Consider the following 23,852-nt stretch of genomic DNA (forward strand, 5'->3'; position numbering starts at 1 on the left):
GAACATTTTGTTCAGAGCTATTATATAAAATGATCAAGAACTCTTATCTGGAACTCTTTGTTTGCTTGTCATCTAAATATGCAAACAACTGGCAAAATAATAAAGAAAAAGACATTTTTTTTTTTTAAATTTTTTAAACCACAGTAATATTTGGGGTTTCGAGTTGATCCGAACATACTTAGAATTGTTTATTTTATTTTATTTCTTGCAGAAGTACCCAAAACAGAAAAAATCTTTGAAGAGAGATTAATTCTGAAAGCATTTCTATTGAAATTTGTCAATTCTTACGCCTCCATTTTCTACGTGGCCTTTTTTAAAGGACGGTAAGTTTCAGAAAGTTGTCAACTTCATAAAACATTAAAAAAGTTTATTTTTTCCTGCTTCGAAGCAGATGTATTCAGAATTATTTTGATCATTCACTTCATGCCTGTTTGTAGCACATTGTAATGTGCAAATTGGCTGCCACGTTTGCCTATAATTACACAGTCACTACACTAGATCCTGTGACACACTCTGAGACATCTGGACGCTATATCAAATGCAAGGATTATTATTATTATTGTGAATGAACACGGCGCAGTTTTATGAGGAGATTCAGGTTCATATTGAAGTTGCTGACAGATATCACATTCTCTGGTAGGTTTGCTGGCCGGCCTGGACAATATGTTTACGTCTTTAATAACTTCCGCATGGAGGAGGTAGGAAAGTTACAACTCCACAGTGGCGATTAATTCCACCAAATCTTACATTTTTTGTCTTTAATTGTTCAGCGTTGTATTCAATCTTAAAGGCACTTATCTTTAGTTCTTCATCATATTTTTACCACAGTGCGCTCCTGGAGGATGTCTGATGGAACTCTGCATCCAGCTGAGTATTATTATGTTGGGAAAGCAACTCATTCAAAACAACCTCTTTGAAATTGGAGTTCCGTAAGTACTCCAGTGCGTTTGGTCTTTCAAATCCTTTCCGACTGTAAAAGGCTCCAATAGAGCTCAGAACCTTGAAATCCTGTGAAAAATATATTGCAGGACTTCAAAATGAACAGTCTTATTTATCGATACTTATACATCTGTAACATCTGCTGTGCGCAATTGGCTGCCGTGTTTCGCCCACAAAATATGCAGTCAGTTCACTTTACAGTATATCTTGTGAAGCGCTTTGAGACGTCTCGAAGACGTGATAAGGCACTACATGAATTGCAAGGATTATTATTACTTCTTAAGTCTCGTTTTTCAGTCCCCTTGTGATTAATGCCAACAATGCATTAGCCTTTTTCATTACCTTCTGCAGCTGTGTGCAAATGGATTTCAATATAGAGAAGAAATAAGTTAACACAAAAGACCAGAAAGCAAACTCTCTGATATTTTGGATTTTGCCAAATTTAGGGATTTGTGCTATTTTAAAAACAAAAACTTAAAGTATTGAATTGAAACCAGAAGTTGAAGGTTTCAGCTACTTTAAGTAGTTTAAATATTTTAAAGGAAAGCTTATTACTCCCTATTTTTCCACATCACAGCTTGAAGTAGACTGATGTGTGATGTATGATGTATGTCCAGGTTATCAAAGAGATAACAGCTGAGACTGTTGTTTCTTAATTCCTTGGTTAAAATGTATGATAAATAACATATGGCTTTGCTCTGAAGGAGAATGAAAAAATTGTACAGAAAGCTAAAGGATAAGAGGGCTGAACCTGAAGAACTGACCAATTCTACTCCCACAAGACAAGCTCAGCAGTGGGATCAGGACTACAAGTTGGAACCCTATACTGGCCTGACCCCTGAATACATGGAGATGAGTAAGTTACACCAAATATTTAATATGCATCTAGCATTTCCTTTAAGACAAGTTGATAACTTCCCCAAAAAATGTTTTCTAAATGCAATTACTCGATCAACGTGTTTTTCCCGCACGATATATTTGCTGAAGATCTGAGGGTTTTAGAAAATTTAAGCCTGCGATTATATAAAACCACTTCAATTTTATAAATTGGTTCCAGAGAAAGGTTGAAAGGATCTAAAATTTTGGGCTGTTTGACAAGCAACGTTTTTCAGTCTAAAGTCAAATGTACTCACAGTAACTGGTCTAATGTACACACTTTGTACCGCAATCTTGGCAGTAGGTGTAATGAACATCAGCTGGAATGGGTATCATCTTGTTTGTATTAAATAAGTTACTTGTGTAGGCTTGCAAAGCATGTGTGATAAAGAAGGCACACTGCCCATTCTCTCCAAATATTTTGTGAAAAGAACATTTGTTTAACATTGTTTTTTTTACAGAGTGTGTCAGATGGCATACTTTTATTTATGTTGCCGCAGTAAAAAGATTGCTTCAGATATACATTTCACACTGCAGTCTGGTACTGTTCATGTCTCGCTGCAATGTGATGCCGTGAATTTATCCTATTCAGAGTATTTCACACAAGTTGTGCAAAGCAGATTACTTCATTTACACGCACGTGTGTTTTCAAATGCCGTTGATCTCAGCTGCGCAATCAACTGTTCCAGTATTTCAGATCTTTGTTTGCTGAAACTGGAAATAAAATTACATTAGAAATGTGCCTAAGCTGTATCCTTGTTAAGGAGGAAAGCAATAAGCGTGGTTGGGAGAGTTTGTTCGGTTTATATGACATCATATAAACTTTGATATAAACATCATATAAACGGATCGCTTTCCCGGGGGTAATAATGCCTCCAAAAAAATATGTGGTCACTCAATCCACGACTATTTGTGGGATACTTCTGTGTGCAATTGGCTTCCTGTTTTTCCCACAAAATACACAGTCACTTCACTTTACCATGTGTTCTGTGAAGCCCTTTGAGACGTCTCAACAACATTGTTTATGGACTTAGTACATTTGCAGCAATAATCACATCCTCATTATGCCTTCAAAGTGGATGCTATCATGTGTACTGGTTTAGTGTCTGCACTCGGAGCCATAGTCATCAGGAAAGAAACCGATCTAAAGATCGACAAAACCTTGCTGCTTCATTCACAACATATTTCATTCGTAGCATTAAAAGAACATATAGATAGTCTGATTTCATGATGTAATCTCATCTCTGGTTGAATGGTAGTTATGGACATATATCATACATCTTATGAGTTTGATGTGTCTGTTTTGTTTGACAAGATTAATCATTTCCAAGTACCATAGTCTCCATAGAATTACTCCCAGATTAGTCTTTAGTCTCTTTATATTTGTTATCAAGTGGAGTGTAACCATTCCTTTGCATGGCTCTAATAGATCTTTATACATCATTCTCATTTCCCCCCCAGTTATCCAGTTTGGCTTTGTGACACTCTTTGTTGCGTCCTTTCCACTGGCTCCTTTATTTGCTCTTCTAAACAACATCATCGAGATACGACTGGACGCAAAAAAATTTGTTGCTGAGTTAAGGAGAGCGGATGCAGTACGTGCAAAAGACATAGGTAAATTCGGAGTCTCATACTATGCACAGTAGTTTTGTCGGAATCCTACCATTGCAGTTGGTTCAATTGAATTGCTTGTGTCTTTATTTAAGTGTGTCTTTTTCTCCTCTGTTAGGAATTTGGTATAACATCCTTAGTGGTATGGGAAAATTCTCTGTCATCATCAATGTAAGTCACCAACTTTTCCTAACTCCTTCTAATGATGTTTCACTCAGGATCTTAAATTATAATGTCCAGATGAAAGTCACAACATCTAAAAATACACTTTCTTAAATACGCTAAAAAAAAGATAAATTAAAACATATTTATGTACAGTGGAGGTACTTAAGGCATCTCAGCTTCTCCCTTGGCAAGCTCTATCAAATCCACATATGCCTCCCAGTTTTTACTTTCAATATGCAGCGTTTAAAGTACATATTACATATTCATTTCAAATTGTAATGCAAAATGTTATTGATGTGTTATCAGGCATTTGTAATCGCTGTCACGTCAGACTTCATCCCACGCCTGGTTTACCAGTACATGTATAGTGATGATGGGAGCATGCATGGCTTTGTCAATCATACTTTGTCCTACTTCAATGTCAGCGAATTTCAACAGGGAACAAATCCACAATCAGTACAGTTCATCAACGTCAAAGTCTGCAGGTAAGTGTATATTTCTAGAAGGGTTGCTGGAGGTTAATTGATGTACGTGTCACCGTTCTGTAAAAGCAAACAGCTTGGCTCATAACTCATAGCAATTGTGGCTCTTTTCCCTCACTCAAAGCAAACAAAACTGTCCAAAATTCTGTAGTAATTGATGTTAATTACAGGATTCCTCAGATGATGTACTGATGTGGGAAATCATCATGTTATTTATGCAGTGGGATGTGTTCTGCTGTGGCTGATTAAGACCCATTATTGTGGCAGTGCAGAAGGAGATAGATCCGTGAGCCTAATCTACAAGATACCTTTTATGTAGTGTAATTTTTTGCCGATCAACAGGGAAATTATTGGATCATTAGCAAATTAAGCCATGTGATTCCGCACTGTAAATAATAGTGTTGTGAAGCAATAGTGATATTTCATTTCCATATGTGCATTGGTTACACATACAGATAGAAACATAAATTATATCAGGTATCTTCAAACTTTAGAATAATAATATCAAGTCCAAGGATTATTATTATTATTATTATTATTATTCATGATTATAATTTCAAAGAAGAATTTCTCAAACCTTAAATGATTTCACAAAGGATTGGATTTGATTTGTAAATCATATCGTGCTACTCAATGTCCTTCGTGTCTTCTCCACTATCATTAGGTACAAAGATTACAGAGAGCCACCATGGTCAGAGGATGCCTATGACTACTCCAAGGAGTACTGGGCAATATTGGCTGCTCGCTTGGCATTTGTTATCATCTTCCAGGTTTGTTGCGGAGATTGAGACCTTGTTACAGTTTGCATTAATGTTTAATTTCTCTGAGACGCTACCCTGTGTGGAGGGCGTTAGATGAGTGCAAGTTGTTGTTGTTGTATTTGGAACTAAAATTATAAATAATTCAACAGTATTCAGCTGAAGTTAAAGTTTGCCCTGTGAAGAAAGTTCCCGCAAACACCCAACGTTTTACACAATGGCTAGTTGTGGGTTACCAAAGGGACAATCATGCCCTGTGGAAAACCATTTAGTCCTCACAGTTTGAGTTGCTTTTTTTCTTACAAAAACAGTTCCATCAGTAATTGAATGATATGGCATCACATTGTTATCGGGAGATGGTCAAGAGACTAATTGTGCTGGTAATGCACATTGTTGTGGCCATGTAGGGGATAGATGCTGAGCCTAATTATTCTACTTTGTCTCTTGTCAATCAATCAATCAATCAATCAATCAATCAGCTAAAACCTCCAGATTAGAATGCATCTGATCCATTTGACTGATACATTTAGGTGCTCTTATTGTACAGATGCATTTCAGCTACATTTTTGCATTTTGTGTTTTGTTTTGCCCACAAATTTATACAGTCAATTCACTTTGCAGTATATTCTGTGAAGCGTTTTGAGACGTCTCGACGACTTGATAAGGTGCTATATCAAATGCAAGGATTATTATTATCATGTTTGAGAATAATAAACCTATGTTTGTGAACCACAGATATAGCATGAAAACGTATTAACACAAGCCAAATCTTTAAAGACATTCAAAGGTTTCTGAGCTGCTAGGGGAACTTCAGGAATTGCCTCAGGAGGGAATAACATTGCTTGAAACAGAGAAGAGGGGGTTAATACGATAAATGTTAAAAGTAGCTGCCCTCTTTCAACGTCTTTATTATAGGAAAGGGTTGTTATTTTTAGCAATCAGCATAGGTTAATCCCGAGTGTGCCTCTTTGCTTCAAGCACTCTCCATCTGGATGGAAATGGAGTGTTTATGTTACCAAGAGGTCTGCACATGTTTGCTTCTAACTGAATCAGGCTACCCTAGTAGTCCGATCCTTGAAGAGGAAAATCTAAGGCGAATGTATTCGGCACCTATTCTGTTAATAAATACAGTCGGTTCAGTTTACAGTATATTCTGTGAAGCCCCTTTGAGACGTCTCGACGATGTGGTAAGGCGTTATATCAAATACAAGGATTATTATTATTATTATTACCGGGGCAATAGAACAAGAGGAGCTTGGTTTAGAGTTGTAAAGGGTCATTTCAGGAGCAAATACAGTCAAGATTTTCTTTACTCCAATAATTAACAAGTGGAACAGGTTGCCAGAAAGGGTGGTTGAGACCAAGACAGTGGACCAACCTTGTGATCTTGCAATTGGTGCCTGATGCACAATGGTACAATCACCTTGTTGTGTTGCTTGATTTTCAGAATTTGGTAATGTTCTTGAGCGAGGTGGTGGACTGGTTAATTCCCGGCACCCCGAAAGACATCAGTGTACGGATCAAAAAGGAGAAGACTTTGCTAGATGATGTATTCCTGAAGAAAGAAGATGAGAAGCTCCAGTTGATTAAAAGCTTTCTGAAGCCAAACCAAAGGCAGAAACCGAAGGTGGCAAATGGAGCCTGGCCGACACGAGCAGCCAGTTTCACTCATTATAACAGAAACCAGCACAAAAGCTTAAAGTCGTTTAGCTTGCAGCACACGGATGTGTGAGGTCCAGAATCTCAGAGGACAAACCACATGTGCCCTTGACACAGGGAATAAATTGCTGCTTTACACACCAATTGTAATTGCTAATGGTTTTGTCCAGAAAAAGAAATATCGATTTGAGAAACTTCAAAAGAGCGACACAAAACAATTGCACGAAATGCAACTGCGATTCATCTGCACTTTTAATTCAAGAGCAGATCATTTTCTGGATTGACAAGATAAACCTGGTTGAAAGATTCTGTGAAAGAAAGTACCGAAGTAAGCAGGACCAACCCCGCCAAATAGTGTGAAGCACTTTGAGACGTCTCAACGACGTGATAAGGCGCTGTATCAAATGTAAGGATTATTATTAAACACGACTCAGAGATCAGAAAGGGCCCTAATGAGAGCTTAATATGACCCACAGTCTTAGATTTAGAAGAACTCAGTATAAGATGATCAATGTAAAAGATGGCTACTTCTTCGTGGCATTGTTTTCATATAAATTGCACATTGTTAAGAAAATAAAAGATGTCTGTTTGGGCTTTCAATTTACTGTAATATTTTAATATGCAGTTGAATAAGGTACTTTACAATTACTTGTAGCTAAAATGATAACACAAGTGTGTATGTAGATAACTGTCTGTTGACAACAAGGAAAGTCTTTCTCCGTCATAGATAAAATAAATGGACCTTTATTTGAAATAATTTTAGCATTTTGTGAACTTTTTTTTACAACACAATATAACACAGTTGTCCACAGTCTATCCACAGCAGTTTAACATGGATCCAAAAACGTTCCACTGGAGGTATTATTGATTAATGATGTGGTGTCCTGTAACTTAGTGGTTAGAGCACTCGCCTCGCAAGCGTAAGGGCGCGGGTTCGATTCCCGTGATTGGTGAAATGTTAGGCAAGTTTCCTTACTCTCTACATTACACATCAAGCTCCACCACTTATGGTTACACTTATGTTTTGACAGGCCCTTATCACGTGTGAGTGAGCGAGTGAGTGATTTAGTGAGTGTGGCACTGTGGCCAGCATGAGGCAACTAATCCGAACCCAGGAGACTGCCCAAAATCCCAAACAGGGCTTTCCCAAACCACAGCATCACTGCCACCGAGCGGGAAGAACGTTATCATTCACTTTGAGCTCCTTCAGGGATTCACAGAGCATGCAGGAGCTGAATCCTCTAAACAGTGAGCCAGTTTATTTTGAAAATCTGCTTATGACGACAAAATGCCAAAGGTCCCATCGATGTCGATATAAGCTTTATTTCAGTAAGTTGAATAAACCCAATTTATGAATTGGCAGTGAATTAAGGTGCCTTTATCTGTGGCTTTGTCCGCTAACTTAAAAATAATAACAAATACAACTGGAGGAAGTTGCCCATGAATTTGGAGTCCCATAGCATAGTGGATAGTGCACTCGCCTCGCAAGCGAGAGACCTGGGTTTGATTCCCTTGGGCAAGTTTTCTTACTCCACACGCCTCTGTTTACCTACCAGTAAACAGTTGACCTCTTGCTTTCCAGTAGTAATAGATTCCCCACCCCCCAAAGTAATACTAATAAGGTCAGATGATCCACGACTGTTTGTGGGACATTTCTGTGCCAACTAGCAGCCACATTTGTTGTGACTGGAGCAAACGTCATTGGATTTCATTGAAAAAGTCAGGCAATCGGTTACCTTCAGCTTGTAATTGAAGGAAATCACTGTGTCAGGGAATTGGTTTTGAAAGGGTCACGAGGGCTCCTAATGAACGTCACAGCTGTTTTTAATGGGATACCATGAATACTACTGGAAACTTTTCTTTGCTGTGTTGTCTCAGCAGTGGTTTCATCAATCACATCTTGATATTTTTAAAAAAAACCTTCAGCACCGACCACCTACACTATCACCTTAAACGGTAAATTATTTTTCTTTCTCAGAAACTCAAATGGGAAATCACATACGTGTTCCGTGTAGAAAAACATGGTCGAAAAACTTTCATCTTGCGGTTACCTACCCCACAACCCCCTTACTGGCTCGGAGTCAGGCTCTGTCACTGTTAAGCGCTCTGAGACGCTACCCTTCGTGGAGGGCACTATATAAACGCAAGTTATTGTTGTTGTTGTGTAAGCTAAGTGTTTGTTTCAGTAGCACTTTTTTGGCTGGAAACCTGGAGGAGAGGGTAGTAGAGAGAGCACAGCAGAGGACTTTGTTCAACACTTTGTGGAGCAGACAACATTCCGTTAAGTCACCTTGTCTCTTCGAGATTGCAATAAATTAAGGTTATTCAAGATTTTATGAAATTTAAGGAATAAAATCATTTAACTATAAATCTGAACACTTAGATGTTATGACATCGGTAAATGCAACACTATTTATAAATGTATTAATGGAAACATATTTGTTCATGTGTTTACTTAATATTGAAGATATCAATGATGGCCTCACATTGATGGTATTCTGTGTGAGCAGCGTCGCAATGCTGGATACGATGATAGCTGCTGATGGATGGGAGCATTACTGAGAATTTCATGAATTGATTAAAGGTTTCCAGTCAATGAGAAGCTCATGTCAAGAGAACCAGTGCAAAATCATCTTAACCTCAATGTGTTTGACTGCAAATCAAAATAAGTTATTCTAGCTGTGCGTAGACCTTAGTATTATTGAATCTGATGTTGAATCACAAAAATTCTCGAATACCAGTCAGAATTCAAGGCACTAATTCAGTCTCACATCTGCTTATGTTCATGTGCAATGTGTGGTTTGCTCTATTGCGCCATTGCTTCATTGAATTACTGTTTGCGCAGTTTGCCAGACATTTATTATCTCAAGATTATTTTTAGCTGAAAATTCCAATAACAGAATGTGACACTGCTGTAGAATGTATTGCTAAAATAAACACAACACAAGGAAATCACCATTGAGCGTCCAGTCCCGTTAGGTAAACTTACAGAGCTATCTTCTGTCGAATATTTAAAATTCAAACATGTAAAAAAGAATTATGATTAACATTTATCTATTTATTATTTTCTTTCTTAACATTGCCTTTTCGAATATGCTTATTTTATCACTGGACCCAAATGCGGCACATAGAGAACTGCCTGGAAGGAGTTATTGAGGCTAACGTTATGAAGAAACCAAACCAAAAGCTGTTGCTGGGATTCTGCATTCCTCCCAATCCAATTGTGTGCATTTTAATCGACGACATTCACCTTGTCAGGCTCAGGAAGTCTTTCCAGTGAACTCCTCCAAATTATTAAGTTTATCGAGACCTTATAACATAACTAATAAAATATCTCATTCCTAGGGAGGAACGTTTCCTGAAAACAACAAATTGCATGTCGGGAGGGCGTCCCAAGGCGCTGGAATAATAATCCTTGCATTTGATATAGCGCCTTATCACATCTTAGAAACGTCTCAAAGCGCTTCACAGAATATTCTGCAAAGTGAATTGATTGTATATTTCGTGGGCTACACGCGGCAGCCAATTGCGCACAGCAGCTTCCCAGAAGTTGTGGATTGAGTGACTAATAAGTATTATTTGTTTTACAAGGTCTGTATGGCAGTGAGCATATGTATACTTTCTATATGAGTCTCTAATTTATCTTTGTGTGCATCTGCGGTTTTGTCTCCTTCACTTCCTATCTGCATTCCCTCTCTATCCCTATCCAGTTTCGCTGTGGGTTGGTTCTTTGTGCGTGTGTGACTAACTCAGTCTGTCTCTCTTGTCGGTGTTCATCGGTGAGTCTTTTTCTCTCTGTGTCTTTTCAACACTATGTGTCATACTCATTTATTGTTTCCCATCTGAGCAACAGCATCTTTGATTCACAGTATTTAATATCTTTCACATACAGTAAAATGTCAGAATGCATTATCATGAAATTAGGGTAATGGANTTTTTTCTCTATTGGGTCTATTTTCTTACAAAATAGGCCGCACTTGTCATTTCTAAGGTTTGACCCAACTTTTATTGAAGGAAGAGGGAGACTTTGAAAAGTGAGGATGTGGTTTCTAATACAATTATTAGATTATATTATTACAAGGATTCAGTCCACACATACTCTAACCGTAACGAAGCGATGTAAAGATTAAGGGAAATAAACTTTACACCAAGTTAAAGTTCTATGATATGTGAGTTTCAGAAAGGAAATGCAAGGAGCTTAACATGACATTTGAAATCAATGGCTTCAATAGCTTTTAGAAATGAGTTTCAGCATTCCTATTGTGCTTGCAAACTAATGGCTGAGGTTACTCTTTGCACCAGAAATAACATCCATTTCACCGAACTTCTCTCACCGCAAAACGAAACAGAGCGTTGCAGGAAGCGTATCATTTTGTGGAGATTTCTGTAATATGGTCACCTATTCTCTCTTCCTAGCTCGGTATCGGTATCAAGCACCAGTGTTAAGCACCCGAGATGCTATCCGCATGAAAGGTGCTATATAACTGCAAGTTGTTTTTATTGTATATTTATTGTTATATTGGCCTGGAGTCATTTAAATCCCATTGCATGACACAACAGTCTGGGAATGTTCAGCAAGCAAAGCTCTGTACTTTTCTTCAGGGAGAACTTAATTTCAACAAAGAGTGTGTGGCACTCAGATCGAACCTTTTTGGCTCCAATAAATTGTGTTCCAACATGGTTGCTGTGTATCAGTGTCTAACCACTGTTTCATTTATCATTTAATTTCATTTATCGAATGAGTGCACGAGGCAATATCTACGTTGAGTGAATGAAGACACAAGGCAATATCTACGTTTCATTTCCAGTGATTTATCTCACCACGCGCCATTTCAATTTAACATTCATTCTAATAAGATGCATATGTTAGAGGCCAAAAAGATGAGATGTCATTATTGAAGTTAATGATGTATTGTAAGATGTCTAAACGTCCAAACATTTATCTAAATTTGGATTATGCTACAAAATCATTCACAATGTTGCAGTTGTTGAAATATTCTTATTCAGCCTTTGAATAAATGTTCGACTTTGTTGATCTTTATTTCTCATAACTTTAGAAACCGGTCCCGGGAATATCAGTCTCTTCTTTCAGCACTTTTCTTTGAAATTCCTAACAAAGAGAAAGAACACACAGAGCACACACAGTAAATGCAAGGAAAGCAAATCCAATAAATACAAAGGAATGTTTTATTTCAGTCAGCCATAATGGTGTTCGAAAAAGGAACTCCTCGCCACGGTTAAAGGCCTTCTCCTGTAACTGTTACAGAAAACTCGCAGGAGGAGAATTTGCCAATTTCAGACTGTTTAATCTCGCAACGGAAACACCTCACTTGTCTATTTTCAGACAACACATGTGTGGGTTAATAAAAATTAAGGCTTGAAGGCACAAGGCAAAACCTGGATACTGATGCAATTCAACCAGCTAAAACCATGTAATTTAGCAGAAGTTGTGCAGTTATCAACAGGATTCCCTATCAGTGACTTTCAGTCACTATTACTGAATCCCAATGCGAAAAGTTGTTTTTTTCAACTGTGTTAATGAAACTAACTTGAGGATGGTAACAAAGTGCTTTGCTTTTTTAAGATGCTTTCAGACTTGCATTCCAATTACTGTGTGGTCTGCAGCACTTACTCTTGCACTACAATTACACATCAAATATCTCCGATTTTTTGAAAAGGACAATTAAGAAATGTAAAAGAATCAGAAGTCAAAATATGTTGCTTTTCAAAGCAAGAGCAGCCGAGCTTTTTCTTCACAAATAAGCAAACTCTGGCACAAAATGGCACGCGCCAACTGATACAGACATTGTAGGATCAATCATAGGATAGCGTTGCTTCAATCATACCACCACTTAGTATTTGATACTCTGAGAAAGTCTTGACAAAGATGAACACCAAATTGCTGATAATATATCACTAGCCATATGTACTGATTTTAATAACATAATGTCCAATGAATATGGACAGTTCATATTTCAACATATTACACCAGCCGTGTTGGTGAAGTATCTTTTGTCTTCATGATCATGTTTAGCAGGTAAAATCAAACTAATCCTTGCATTTAATATAACACCTTTCACATCCAAAGGACACTGCAAAGTGATACACAAGACTTTTTAGATTGGCGTCATGTAAGATCCTAGAATTTCTGGGGTCCTCAGACCTTTGCCTTTTGACGGGTCTTAGTTGATTGAATCAAAATTGGCGCCTGCTTGCCTAATTCTCACTCTTACATTAGTTTATGTAGTTATGTTTTTACATAATTTAATCTTACTGATAGTCAACGAAGATGGCTCACTGCAGTAAAATGGAGAAAGCTCCTGCTTATCTCTCTTTAATGTGCACTCCCACAGGAGTTTTCTATCCTCCTTTGCTGATACAACACAAAATTTTGGCTTTCAGTAAATCATAGTCAGGATCTGTAGTGAAAAAAGATTGACACAATAATTACGGCTTTGTATGTCAATGGATGTCAGAATGGAAGGAGGAACAGCTGGAGGAGGAGATGTGCCAAGAGGTCTTTTGCTGATTTGGAGATTGTGGGTAGCAGCTCTACATCGAATCACACTGTGGTTCAATTAAACAAAAGTTGGATGATTCCTGAGACTTCGAAGGAAACATAAAGTCAGCATCAGAAACTAAGACTGAGGCACCAGCGGAGATCACAAATAGGTTTCAAGGGAGCATCATTTTGATCTGTATCCTCTGGGTGATGGGGAGCCAGTGGAGCCGGGCGAGGATGGGGTGATAGGGTCACGGAGCATGGTGTGGGAGAGGACATGAACTGCAGAGGTCTGAACGATTTGCATTCAGATCTCTGCAGCCCATGTCAATAGGTGAGAAAATGCCCTAATAGGCACTGGGCAACATGATTTGATTTCAAAATATTGCTCAATGAAGCATTTATTAATAAGACTTAGTGTTTTATTATGTATTTATCATCTTTACTCATTATGTATTCCACTCTTGTTCACCTGCATCCAGGTGCAATGGGAAAAGAAAATTCAAACCTTTGCGGACAATGCATTTGACTGGAAGAATGAAGTGTGTTTCAGGAATTATCCCTCAGGCAGAATTGGAAAATTCCACTCACCGATAAGCCTGAGGCCAGTCACTTAACAGCTTTGTTAAGATCAAACCTAAAAGAAGTCACCAGCTAAACCTCAATGTACTTATCCCTCCAACACCAAGCCTCAAATCCTTTGCCTGTAGTCTTGCTCCATTGATGTCTCACAAACCTTACCATCTCTTTCTTGTCCCACTGACTCATAGCTTGTCAATGCCAAAGATGCATAGAATTTCTTTCCTCTGGTTACAGTCAGAATAAACAACTTACGGGAAGAAATTCCACCCGGAGTCAAGATTTACTCTACTTGTGTAGCAATTTTAGAGCTTCCAGAATTTTGGCGAATTGTTGAATTCTGTCTTAAATTTCTGAATTAAAAGACCTTACTGAAAACTGGCTTCAAAATTAAGGCTGTATTTAAGAATTTATAATAAAAATAATCCTTGCATTTGATATAGCGCCTTATCATGGCTTCAAAATGTCTCAAAATGCTTCACAGAATATACAGTAAAGTGAATTGACTGTATATTTTGCGGGCAAAACATTTGACAAATTCTATAATGCCACGGGAATTTCTTCCCATCTCATTTTAATGAAGTTCATATAAGCTGTCTTAAATAGATCATATAATAATAATAATAATTATAATAATAATCCTTGCATTTGATATAGCGCTTTTCACGTCTGGAGGGCGTCCCAAAGCGCTTCACAGAACAGTGTAAAGTGAATTGACTGTATATTTGTGGGCGAACGCGGCAGCCAATTGCGCACAGCAATGTCCCACAAACAGTCGTAGATTGAAAATGACCAATTTATTATTGTTTTTGGTTTTGGAGGGATTATTATTAGGCTCTGTGTGGAGTAAGGAAACTTGCCCAAGGTTTCGCCCTCTGCCTGGAATATAAGCTCCAATTCATTGTGTACCCCAATTAGCAACTAACTTAATTTTGTTTCCTTTTTAAAAGCCTAACAATTTTATTCCCTTTCTCTCTTAAGAGAATTAATCTGCTCTGCATTATGACTCCAAAGATACCAATCACCCTTCAGTACTTTGCCCTAAAGGCCATTCTTTACGTGTGGTAGGACATTGAACGACCGGAGGCATCACAGCCGAGTCTGATCTGTCCTCACCAAAAATTCACATGTTTGCACTTTCGTTGGAGGGGGGAACAAGGTCACCGGGTAGTAATCAGCATTAGCAAACTTGTCTATTCCTACTCCTAACAGAACAAAGCCAACATCAATATCCAACGCACAGGGGCTGTGATTAATGGTCACATCAAAGTCAAACTTTGTCAGTTTTATGTCAGTTGTCTGAAATGAATGTAATTAAGAAAGAAACTGGGTACTGGGATATCATTCATTAGATGCTACTCAAAGGAGAATAACTGAAACAAGCAGAAGGAAACTGGAATACATTTGAAACAGATAACTTACACGAAATTGCTTCAGTCTTTCCTTTCTTTCTTGCAGAATTTTCTCTTGTCCTGCTGTTTTCTTCGCTCTTTCACTTCTCCATTCTACCTGTTTGGTCTGCATAAATTTATAGATTATGTCAGAAACGTGCAAAACGGAAGCTTGGGCTGTTAAGGACTAATTGCAATGAAACAACCAAGTGCTGAAAGTTGAGAAGGATAGAAAAAATGCATTTCAAGATGCAAATTTGGGACAATAGTGTGTGCAAATTGGCTGCTGTGTTTGTCCACAACATTACACAGTCAACTAACTTGACAGTATATCTTATAATATAAAAAATAATTTGGTCACTCAATCCATGACTGTTTATGGGACACTCCTGTGCGCAATTGGCTGCCGCTTTTCATCCGCAAAATATACAGTCACTTCACTTTACAATATATTCTGTGAAGCATTTTGAGACGTCTCAATGATGTGATAAGACATTATTTCAAATGCCATGGGTAATATTATTATTAAATCACTTTGAGACGTCCTTCCAATGTGAAAGACGGAATATCAAATGTAAGGATTATCACTATTACTATTAAATCTTGTGAGTTGTATCAAATAACATGGGAAGCCTCTGTTGATTGGCAAAAGTTAATTTCGGCCCTGAAAGAGCTTGGATTTCAGCACTCAGAGGTAAGCAATTACTGGAAAAACAAACCTAAAAGCCTGATTTAAGGTAAAACATTTATAAAAATAAAGTAGTTACCTCAGGATAAAAAACAAAATGGCAGGACTAGGGCCTCAAGTGGAAAACACCACTTACCTCTGTTCCCAAAAGTGTTCTTTAAATAAAGAATTTATTAATGAATACTGCAAATTGTGCCTAATATTTTCCTCTAACGCGCTGGTTCAACCTTATTTCTGGTTGCAACACAGGGGAGTTTTAATAGCATTGCTAACAGTAATATCGACTTTTAATCATCAATTTAAAATCATTCACGTTTAAAAAAAAAGGTCAAACAGTTTACCTCATCCTCATAATAGTTCTGTATTAATAAGCAATTGTGTATTAATAAGATTCAGACACTGGTGAGAAAAGTTCTGGATAGTATCACTGAACTGAGAGTGTGAAATGCCTTAAGCTTGTGAACACAGAGTGCTACCTTCCAAAAATAATTCCAAATGTTAGTCTTGTACCTTGGACATTTCTTCAAGTTCCCGTACTTTATCCTTCTCCTTCTGTTCTCTTTGTTGTCTGCGTTTCATCTAAAGAAAATTATAGTTTTGTCAAACACTAAAATAGAATGGTCAGTTCCTATCTCTCATCGGGAGTTGTCCTAAATAAAAGATCATCATTACCCATTCCAGCTGTTCGTGACTGTCTGTTTCTTTCTTTTCCCTCATGTCGGTTATTAATTGAATCTTCTCTTCATCCAGTTTCTTCAGAACTGTATCGTCATCCTGTTTGCGCTCAACTTCCACTGCTCGCTTCAAGCAACAACAACAATAAATTACATTTATGCAGCGCCTTTCACGTCGGGAGGATGACCCAAGGCGCTGGACAGTCAGGGGTTTGGGGGGGGTTGGGATCAGAGGGGTGGAGAGCAGTGAGGATAGGGGTAGGAGGGTGACCGAAGGCACGTAAACAAAGTAAAAACAAAACATGGGGATAAACAGAGCAGTAATCACACCAATATGATAAAAACACAATTGAATCAATTCAGGGTTTGAAAGAAAACAACAGTAATGATCTGGGAGAAAACTCTGAAGTCCTGAATTGTTTTAAAAATCAATGAGAGGTTTATTCCCTGGTCTATGGTGAATTAATCGATCTCAGCCAAGCAGTTGAGGCCTAGCAAATAGTCTCAATGTTCTGTGCTAAGGAGGGGAATGTTAGTCAGGGACCCCTCTTTTTATTGCTATCCAATGGCATTACTCGTGTGGACTTCTGCTGAAGTGACGAATGTATATGGCATAAAACTTTACAATGTAGAACAGTTTTGAAACAGACACTGTCTAAAAGTCAGACATGAAGAATGTACATTTAGGCAAAGTACTATTCTTGATTTTGTGGTGCAGGATAGACACTGAAAAATACAGACTACACTGGTTCAACTCAGATTTCCTCGTAGGGCAGGTCTACGATGGACTTATCAGAAACATAATGTATAATTCAGATGTATTTTACACAAGAAATTACCCAGAAATGGGATGAGCTGCTATTTTGATCCACAGACCAGTTATAACACAGAGTCTATCTTTTTGACTCCAATAAACTGTGTTCCAACATGGTTGCTGTGTGTCAGTGTCTAACCACTATTTAATTTACTGAATGAGTCACCGACCTAGTACTTGAATAATTTGCAGGATTCAGAAATCTTTGTCTGGGTTGAAAGATGAGAAAAGAATCAGGCTAATAACTGGTCCACAGAGAATCTGAAAAGGGTGGGCTTGTTCCAAATATTTTACACTACTTACCTGTTCTGGGAGGGTTCCTTCATCTTGTTCAGGATTGTCCATCATGATGATTGGGCCTTAAACTGTAGCAGAAGTGTACAACACAATATTTGTTATTAAAACTTAATAATACCATCTAATGCAAACAGAAGAACCTAAATTTTTCTAACGTCAAAACATCTCAAAAAGCTTCACAGTCATTATTGCCTGCTTTTTTTAACCAGTCCAACAACCAGTCCTGAGGAGAAGACCAGTGACTCCCTTCAGTTTATCATAATAATAACAATAATAATAACACATGCATTTACAGTGTGTTCTGTGAAGCACTTTGGGATGTCCTCCCGACGTGAAAAGCGCTATATCAAATGCAAGGATTATTATTATTATTATTTATTATTAATATGACAATGATTTGACTCGGTACTTCACAGGATTTACCGTAGAGTGTTCTAGCTGTGTCTTAACGTCTTATTAGTACTGGAGTGCCAATCTAGACAGCACGTACTTCAAACTATAATTAATTTATTTTCATTGGGGTTAATATATATTTGGAAGGTATATGATCTTGACAAAAAGTATCTTTTCCAGGAATGCATTGCCTTGGTATAGGCTTCTTGTCTTCTGATTGTTCCATTTATTTTGTTACAGCACAATAAACATTTAACGATTAACAGGTAGTTCAGGGGATTATAGTGACAGGTTGATTATTCCGATGTTGAGATTTTCCTTTTGACTCCTGCTTCGTAGCATGATAAAAGGAGACAGTTAAAGAGCCATTGCCTGTGGTTTGAGGATTAGGTTAAAATGACAGCTTGCAGTTTCCTCTGGAGAGATGAGATAATGGCCTGTCTGACAAATATTTAACACCTTAACTTCACCGCTGATGCTTTGGATTTCAATCTCAGCAAAAATATGTGGACGGGTTTTGCTGTGACTGCTGAAGGCAAGTCATTGATTGACCTGTGCCTCTGTTTTGCTTTTTCGTTGAAAGAAATGTTCTTATATTGAGTCATGGTGCACAAAATCACACACCCACACAGCAAATGTTATATGCATGTTGCTTCAGTGTAAAATCTTTGCGATTGTGAAGGATTGAGCAGTGATCAGACAGTGATGCCAATGGTTCAATCCTAAAATGTGAGAATCGGGATAAATATCTTAGTGTTATATCTTAGTCTATGAGACATGATGGTTTCTGTCTTCTTTTGTGGATGGTGGAGAGGAAATGACTGAGGAGGGAGGAGGAGATGGCTGAATGTTCTGCAGTTTGGATTTTTTCTTACGCAGTGACAATTTACCCAGTGGATGGAATCAATGAAGCTTTCAGGAGCTGCTTTTCGCATCACTTTAAGAAGCAGTTAAAGGATAATCACTTATGTCAAATCAAATACATTCAAGCAGAATTTTTTTGAATTCAAACAGAATTTAATCACAGCAACATTTTAATACTATTTCTGAATCTTTTCCATACTTCTAATACTTTCTAAGTATATCTGTATTTCCCCTTTAAACATGGCAAACCATTTCTGCATTTATTAACCTGCTGGGATCTCAATGCATTCCACATTTTAACAGCTCTTTGTGTAAAGAAATGTTCTCTCACTCAATTCCAACCAGTTTATCTCTGATTTTAGTAATCATGTCCCCTTGTTCTTAGAGGATTTCATCTATAAGTTACTCCCGTAACAATGAAAACATTGTGCACTACAGAAAAGAAATAAGCACAGCCCTAGTCTCTAATCAACAAAAACAGGTCAACAACAACAATAACATCAAAGCTTCTCACCAACTACAACAGAGAAAAGTCTACAGTCAGTTGACAAGATATTAATAATGAAAATCCTTGCATTTTATATAGCGCCTTATCACGTCATTGAGATATACTGTAAAGTGAATTGACTGTAAATTTAGTGGGCAAAACGCGGCAGCCAATTGCGCACAGCAATGTCCCACAAACAGTTATTATCTCCATACAGTTGCCTTATAAATATGTGCATTAAAACACTAATAGCAGTAACCGATCCTTAGCAGTAATCAAAGCATTTTAACAGAACTAAACCAAAAATCAGATACATATGTCAAACACAATAACGATTTGATACTTTGTCAAATAATCCGCTGAGTAAAACTGAACCAATACAAAGTTTACCAAATCTCGAGGGGATTCTTGATTTGATTGTACAGTTTCAAAATGGCAGTTTTTTCTGAAAGTTGAGAGCTGCTATATATTTGTCTTGTCAAAACTCAGGGTTTTATCTTCCATTTTTTTACATAGCAAATAAGGTCCAATCTTTTTTAGTAGCTTTCCAGATTCACACGAAAAAATATAACTTACATATCGCCAAGGAGTTGCGAAGAAGAAGCATAGGGATTCATCCAGAGAGAAGAAGCTTCTACCCTTGTGTAAGGTAGAGTGACAGAAATAAAAGTACAGAAGATGATATTTCTACAGCATGACTTCACTTGAGGGATCGGACTGTACACTTAATGGTATTTTAACAGCTCTACGCTGAAAGTGTCAGCTCCTTGTTAATAAAGTGACATGCACTTGCTGACTTGGTCAATTTAACGCAACAAATACATTTTGAAATGCAACAGTTGCTTGATCAGCCAGTGTGCCGGGAAATAATTCTCTTTGTATTATCCTCAAACTACCAAGATCAGAATGAAAGCACGAGCTATTGACGTGAACACGACAGGGAAGATTATCATTATTACCTTTTTCAGGGAGAGGCACTGGAGTGCTATGTATTGGGTCCAAGAACAAGAGAGACCTGCAGATCTTCACTTAAAAAGGGTACAAAGTTCATATTATATTATTTTCTACCGTGAAGGAATATCATAATATATCTTTGGTTTTCGCTTACCATATTTGGATTGAAATATGAAAAAAATCTATGGTGCAAAGGATAAAAATGGAGATATGCGTTACAAACATAAATTGCACTGAAGGACGTCTTTAAATGCTCATGTCTTTCAACTTCTGGAAATGCTTGCTCCTCTCCCTGGATAGTACTTCGTGAATTTTCTTTGCTTTGGACTGAAAAGCAATAATAATACTAATTATCCTTGCATTTGGTATAGCGCCTTTCACATTTGAAGAACATCTCAAAGCGCTTCACGGGATTTACTGTACAGTTGAGTGGCTGCGTATTTGTTGGCGAAGGCGGTGGCCAATTTGTGCACAGCAATGTCACATAAACAGCTGTGACTTGAATGACCAATTTATTTGGGGGACTGTTGGCCAAGACACCAGGAGAAACTCCCTTCTCATTTTGAATAGTCCCATGGGATCTTTAACATCCACCTGAACAAGCAGACGGGACCTCCGTTTAACGTCTCTTCCTAAGGACAGCACCTCCAACAATGCAATACTCCCCAGCACTGCATTGGAGTGTCAGCTTAGACTGTGCAAGTTCAAGTCTTGACGTGGGGTTTGAACCCACAACCTTCTGACTGAGAGGCGAGACTGAGCCAGGCTGAAACAAAAAGCTAACTGGTGAGCAGCTAAAGATAACTGGGAAGCTTCTGCTGGATGTTGCACTAATGGTTATGAAATATCATCTAACAGACTCAACATTGTTTGGATAAAGTGGCATTTCAGGAGACTGATTGATTTGTGTGCGGGGATTTTCATTGCAGGACAATGCTGCAGATCAGTGATTTCCAAAATAGAAACACACACCAAGGGAATATTGATTGTCACATTGATTTCACTTACAAAAGCCGTCCAAGCAATTCAATTCCAGAAGTGAAACAAAATGAAAATGCGGAAGTGTGGTGCCTATCAGTTCCAATCGCATTTACTATTGTTGAGCCAAGGTTAAGCTGCAAGTGATGTTTGGGCCAAGTCAACACATCTCCTTAATGATTCCAGGCATTATTTTGCTCCTTTCACTATTCTGTTATGCTTGTTAATTTCATCTAGTTTGTTGCTCTGTGATTTATAACCGTAGTGCAACTTTATAAGCAATGCATTATTAACATAAAATTGAATCGCACATATAAAATGACATTAGTCATAAGAGCACATCAAAAAATTTGCACAATTGATTCAACATTTTCAAACCAAATTCCACTCAAGTATTTCCTGCTCCACTTCCTGCTTCATCCCTTAGGGAATGCACGTATTTACATTATATAAGACTACTTTACCAATGATTAAGTTAATGCCAAATAAAGAAATATAAGAATCAGAGAGGCGAAACCTTTAATTAATTTTTTTTTAAAAAAACAAAATGCTTGGCCTTAAGGCAGAAAAAAATGAGAGATGTGACTCCAGGGAGCAGTTTCTTACAATTCCTGTTGTAAATATTTCTAGTTTAGAGATTTCCCACGCAAGGAAAGCAACAGGAAAACCCTGGCAATCCCCTGTACTGGGTGCCAATAAAACATGGCACTTAACGACTGTGGCAAGAACGACCCTCTTCCTGAAATGAACTGAATTAAGAACAAGGGCTCATGATAGTAAGGTAAGGATCCTGCAATCTGGACACAAACAATAAGAATAATTATCCTTGCATTTGATACCCAGCCTTATCACGTCTTCAAGATGTCCCAAAGCGCTTCACAGAATATACTGTAAAGTGAATTGACTGGGGTTTTTGGTGGGCAAAACGTAAGAGTAACTGCTTCAAGTTCATTGCTGTTACTTGTTATAATGAATGCAAGCTTCATAGAACCCTACAGGAAATAAATGCGAATTTAACCGCGGCATGTGGCAATCCAGGAAATTGATGGAAAAGAGTCTGAGTGGATTCCATATCAATGGCAGGGTGAGTTGGATTGATTCATTACCTCTTTTCTTATTTCTATTTTAAGCTCTTCAGCATCATTACCTGACACATAGACTCTTCCTTTCCGAATTCTAAAAGGATTTTCATGACATGTTCCATTCCAGTGGTGATAATTAGCTACTCAGCAGGCTGTATCTTGCCATAACTATAAACATAAGTTAATACAGAGAGGGTTAATGCTGTATTCAGGATCCAGTACTGAATAATAGAACCAGAGGTCATGGCTTGTGATTGAAAGGTGGGGGGAAATTCAAAAGAAGTTTACGGAAACACTATTTCAGTGAGTGAGTGAGTGAGTAGTAAAACGTGTGGAACAAACTCCCTAGGGAATCAGTGGAAGTAGAAAGTGTCGATCTGTCGATTCTTTCAAGAACGAGTGAGATAGATTTCTGTTCGGAAATAATATTTTGGGATACAATATATAGTTTGGGACATGCGACTGCCAGGAAAGCAAACTGGATGGACCTTGGTCTTCTTTCGCCTAGCAAATTCTTATATTCTTATCCAGCTTCTTCTGAAGCCCTAGTCATCCTGAATCAGGAGAAGGTAGGACATTGAAAAGTCATCAAGATTAAATTACTACTTTTATAATATTACAGATAGACAAAAGCAGAAGTGCAAGACAGTAGCCTTACTTATATAGGCAGGAAACTGGCTGGTAAGCAAAACACACTAAGATTAGTCGCAAAAGGATGAGACCTCTCCTATCTTAGACAGAAAGACAAGTCACTAGGTCAGTCTAGCATTGTTCCTTGACTTGATGATACACATTTTGGTGAAACATCAAGTTTCAAGATATGGAAGTGAAAATGGGAAACAGCTGTTTCATGGTTAAATGCAACTGCTCTGAATTCTGTCTGCTCAACATCTGCATCTCATTAACTTCGAAGCACCAGTTGTATTGTCATTTAATAAAAATATCGAGTTCTATCTTGATTTTGGATAACATTCTTTCCCCCCAAAATTCATTGTAAATAGACTTTATTGAGAAATGTAAGTTTACTTGAATTTCTATCATCACCTCAGTCATTTGAAAGTTCTATGACAATTCTAAAGTTTGTTTGGTATGTCTGGATCCACACACAATGTGGCTGATGCTTCACGTTGGTCTATTAAGTTGGTAATGTTTTATATGTTTTGTTGTCAGCTGGTATTGCCTTAGTTGACCAAATCAGATAAATTGCTATTCCAGTCCATTTCTGTATAGCTGAGGTTTTGTTTACTTGTGTGTCTGGAAATAATGACTTGTGATGGAATTTCCTGACATCTGGCAAAACATCTGGACACATAAAAGCAGAAGAGCTAACAGTATCTGCCCCAATCGCAAGTTGACGTTTTGGTTAGTGACTGGTTCCCATGATTTCAATGATTTCTCAAAACAATGAGGCCATAAAAAGTTATTTTCTGCTGACAAACCTATTTCTTTGACTTAGTGTTAACAAATCCCGACCGATTCTCTGATCTTGGTGAGGATTGAATGATAAAATATTCCACTTGGTGTAATTGAATCTCATAATTCATTGTACTGCTGTAAAAAAAATTAAATTCTGAATTACTTGCAAAACTAGTTAACAGCAAGTTTACCAGCAGACAGTGACTCAATATTATTTCAATTTGCCCACAAAATATACAGTCA

At 37.7% G+C, this 23,852-nt stretch overlaps 2 protein-coding genes across 2 annotated transcripts in view; one reads left to right on the forward strand and one right to left on the reverse strand.

Moving 5' to 3' along the window:
* LOC103185587 (anoctamin-2) overlaps positions 1–6,719 on the forward strand; it is a 36,705-nt gene extending 29,986 nt beyond the window's left edge. The window contains exons 18-26 of the mRNA XM_042335031.1: positions 212–323; positions 641–698; positions 829–929; positions 1,644–1,795; positions 3,277–3,429; positions 3,545–3,597; positions 3,898–4,076; positions 4,738–4,843; positions 6,279–6,719. Coding sequence (XP_042190965.1) covers positions 212–323; positions 641–698; positions 829–929; positions 1,644–1,795; positions 3,277–3,429; positions 3,545–3,597; positions 3,898–4,076; positions 4,738–4,843; positions 6,279–6,563 — 1,199 coding nt within the window. The 3' untranslated portion in view covers positions 6,564–6,719. The remainder of the gene's footprint in view (positions 1–211; positions 324–640; positions 699–828; positions 930–1,643; positions 1,796–3,276; positions 3,430–3,544; positions 3,598–3,897; positions 4,077–4,737; positions 4,844–6,278) is intronic.
* Positions 6,720–11,459: 4,740 nt separating this feature from the next.
* Positions 11,460–19,841, reverse strand: LOC103185565 (trichohyalin). The gene is made up of 6 exons (XM_007904159.1): positions 19,756–19,841; positions 17,442–17,503; positions 16,323–16,451; positions 16,161–16,229; positions 14,994–15,089; positions 11,460–11,600 (listed from the first exon to the last, which is right to left on the reverse strand). Exons 2-6 carry the CDS (start codon positions 17,484–17,486, stop codon positions 11,544–11,546), a joined length of 396 nt encoding a protein of 131 aa, XP_007902350.1. The 5' UTR covers positions 17,487–17,503; positions 19,756–19,841; the 3' UTR covers positions 11,460–11,543.
* Between the last annotated feature and the right edge of the window lie 4,011 nt (positions 19,842–23,852).

Source organism: Callorhinchus milii, unplaced genomic scaffold, assembly GCF_018977255.1.
Source record: "Callorhinchus milii isolate IMCB2004 unplaced genomic scaffold, IMCB_Cmil_1.0 Scaffold5, whole genome shotgun sequence".
NCBI classification, from domain to species: domain Eukaryota; kingdom Metazoa; phylum Chordata; class Chondrichthyes; order Chimaeriformes; family Callorhinchidae; genus Callorhinchus; species Callorhinchus milii.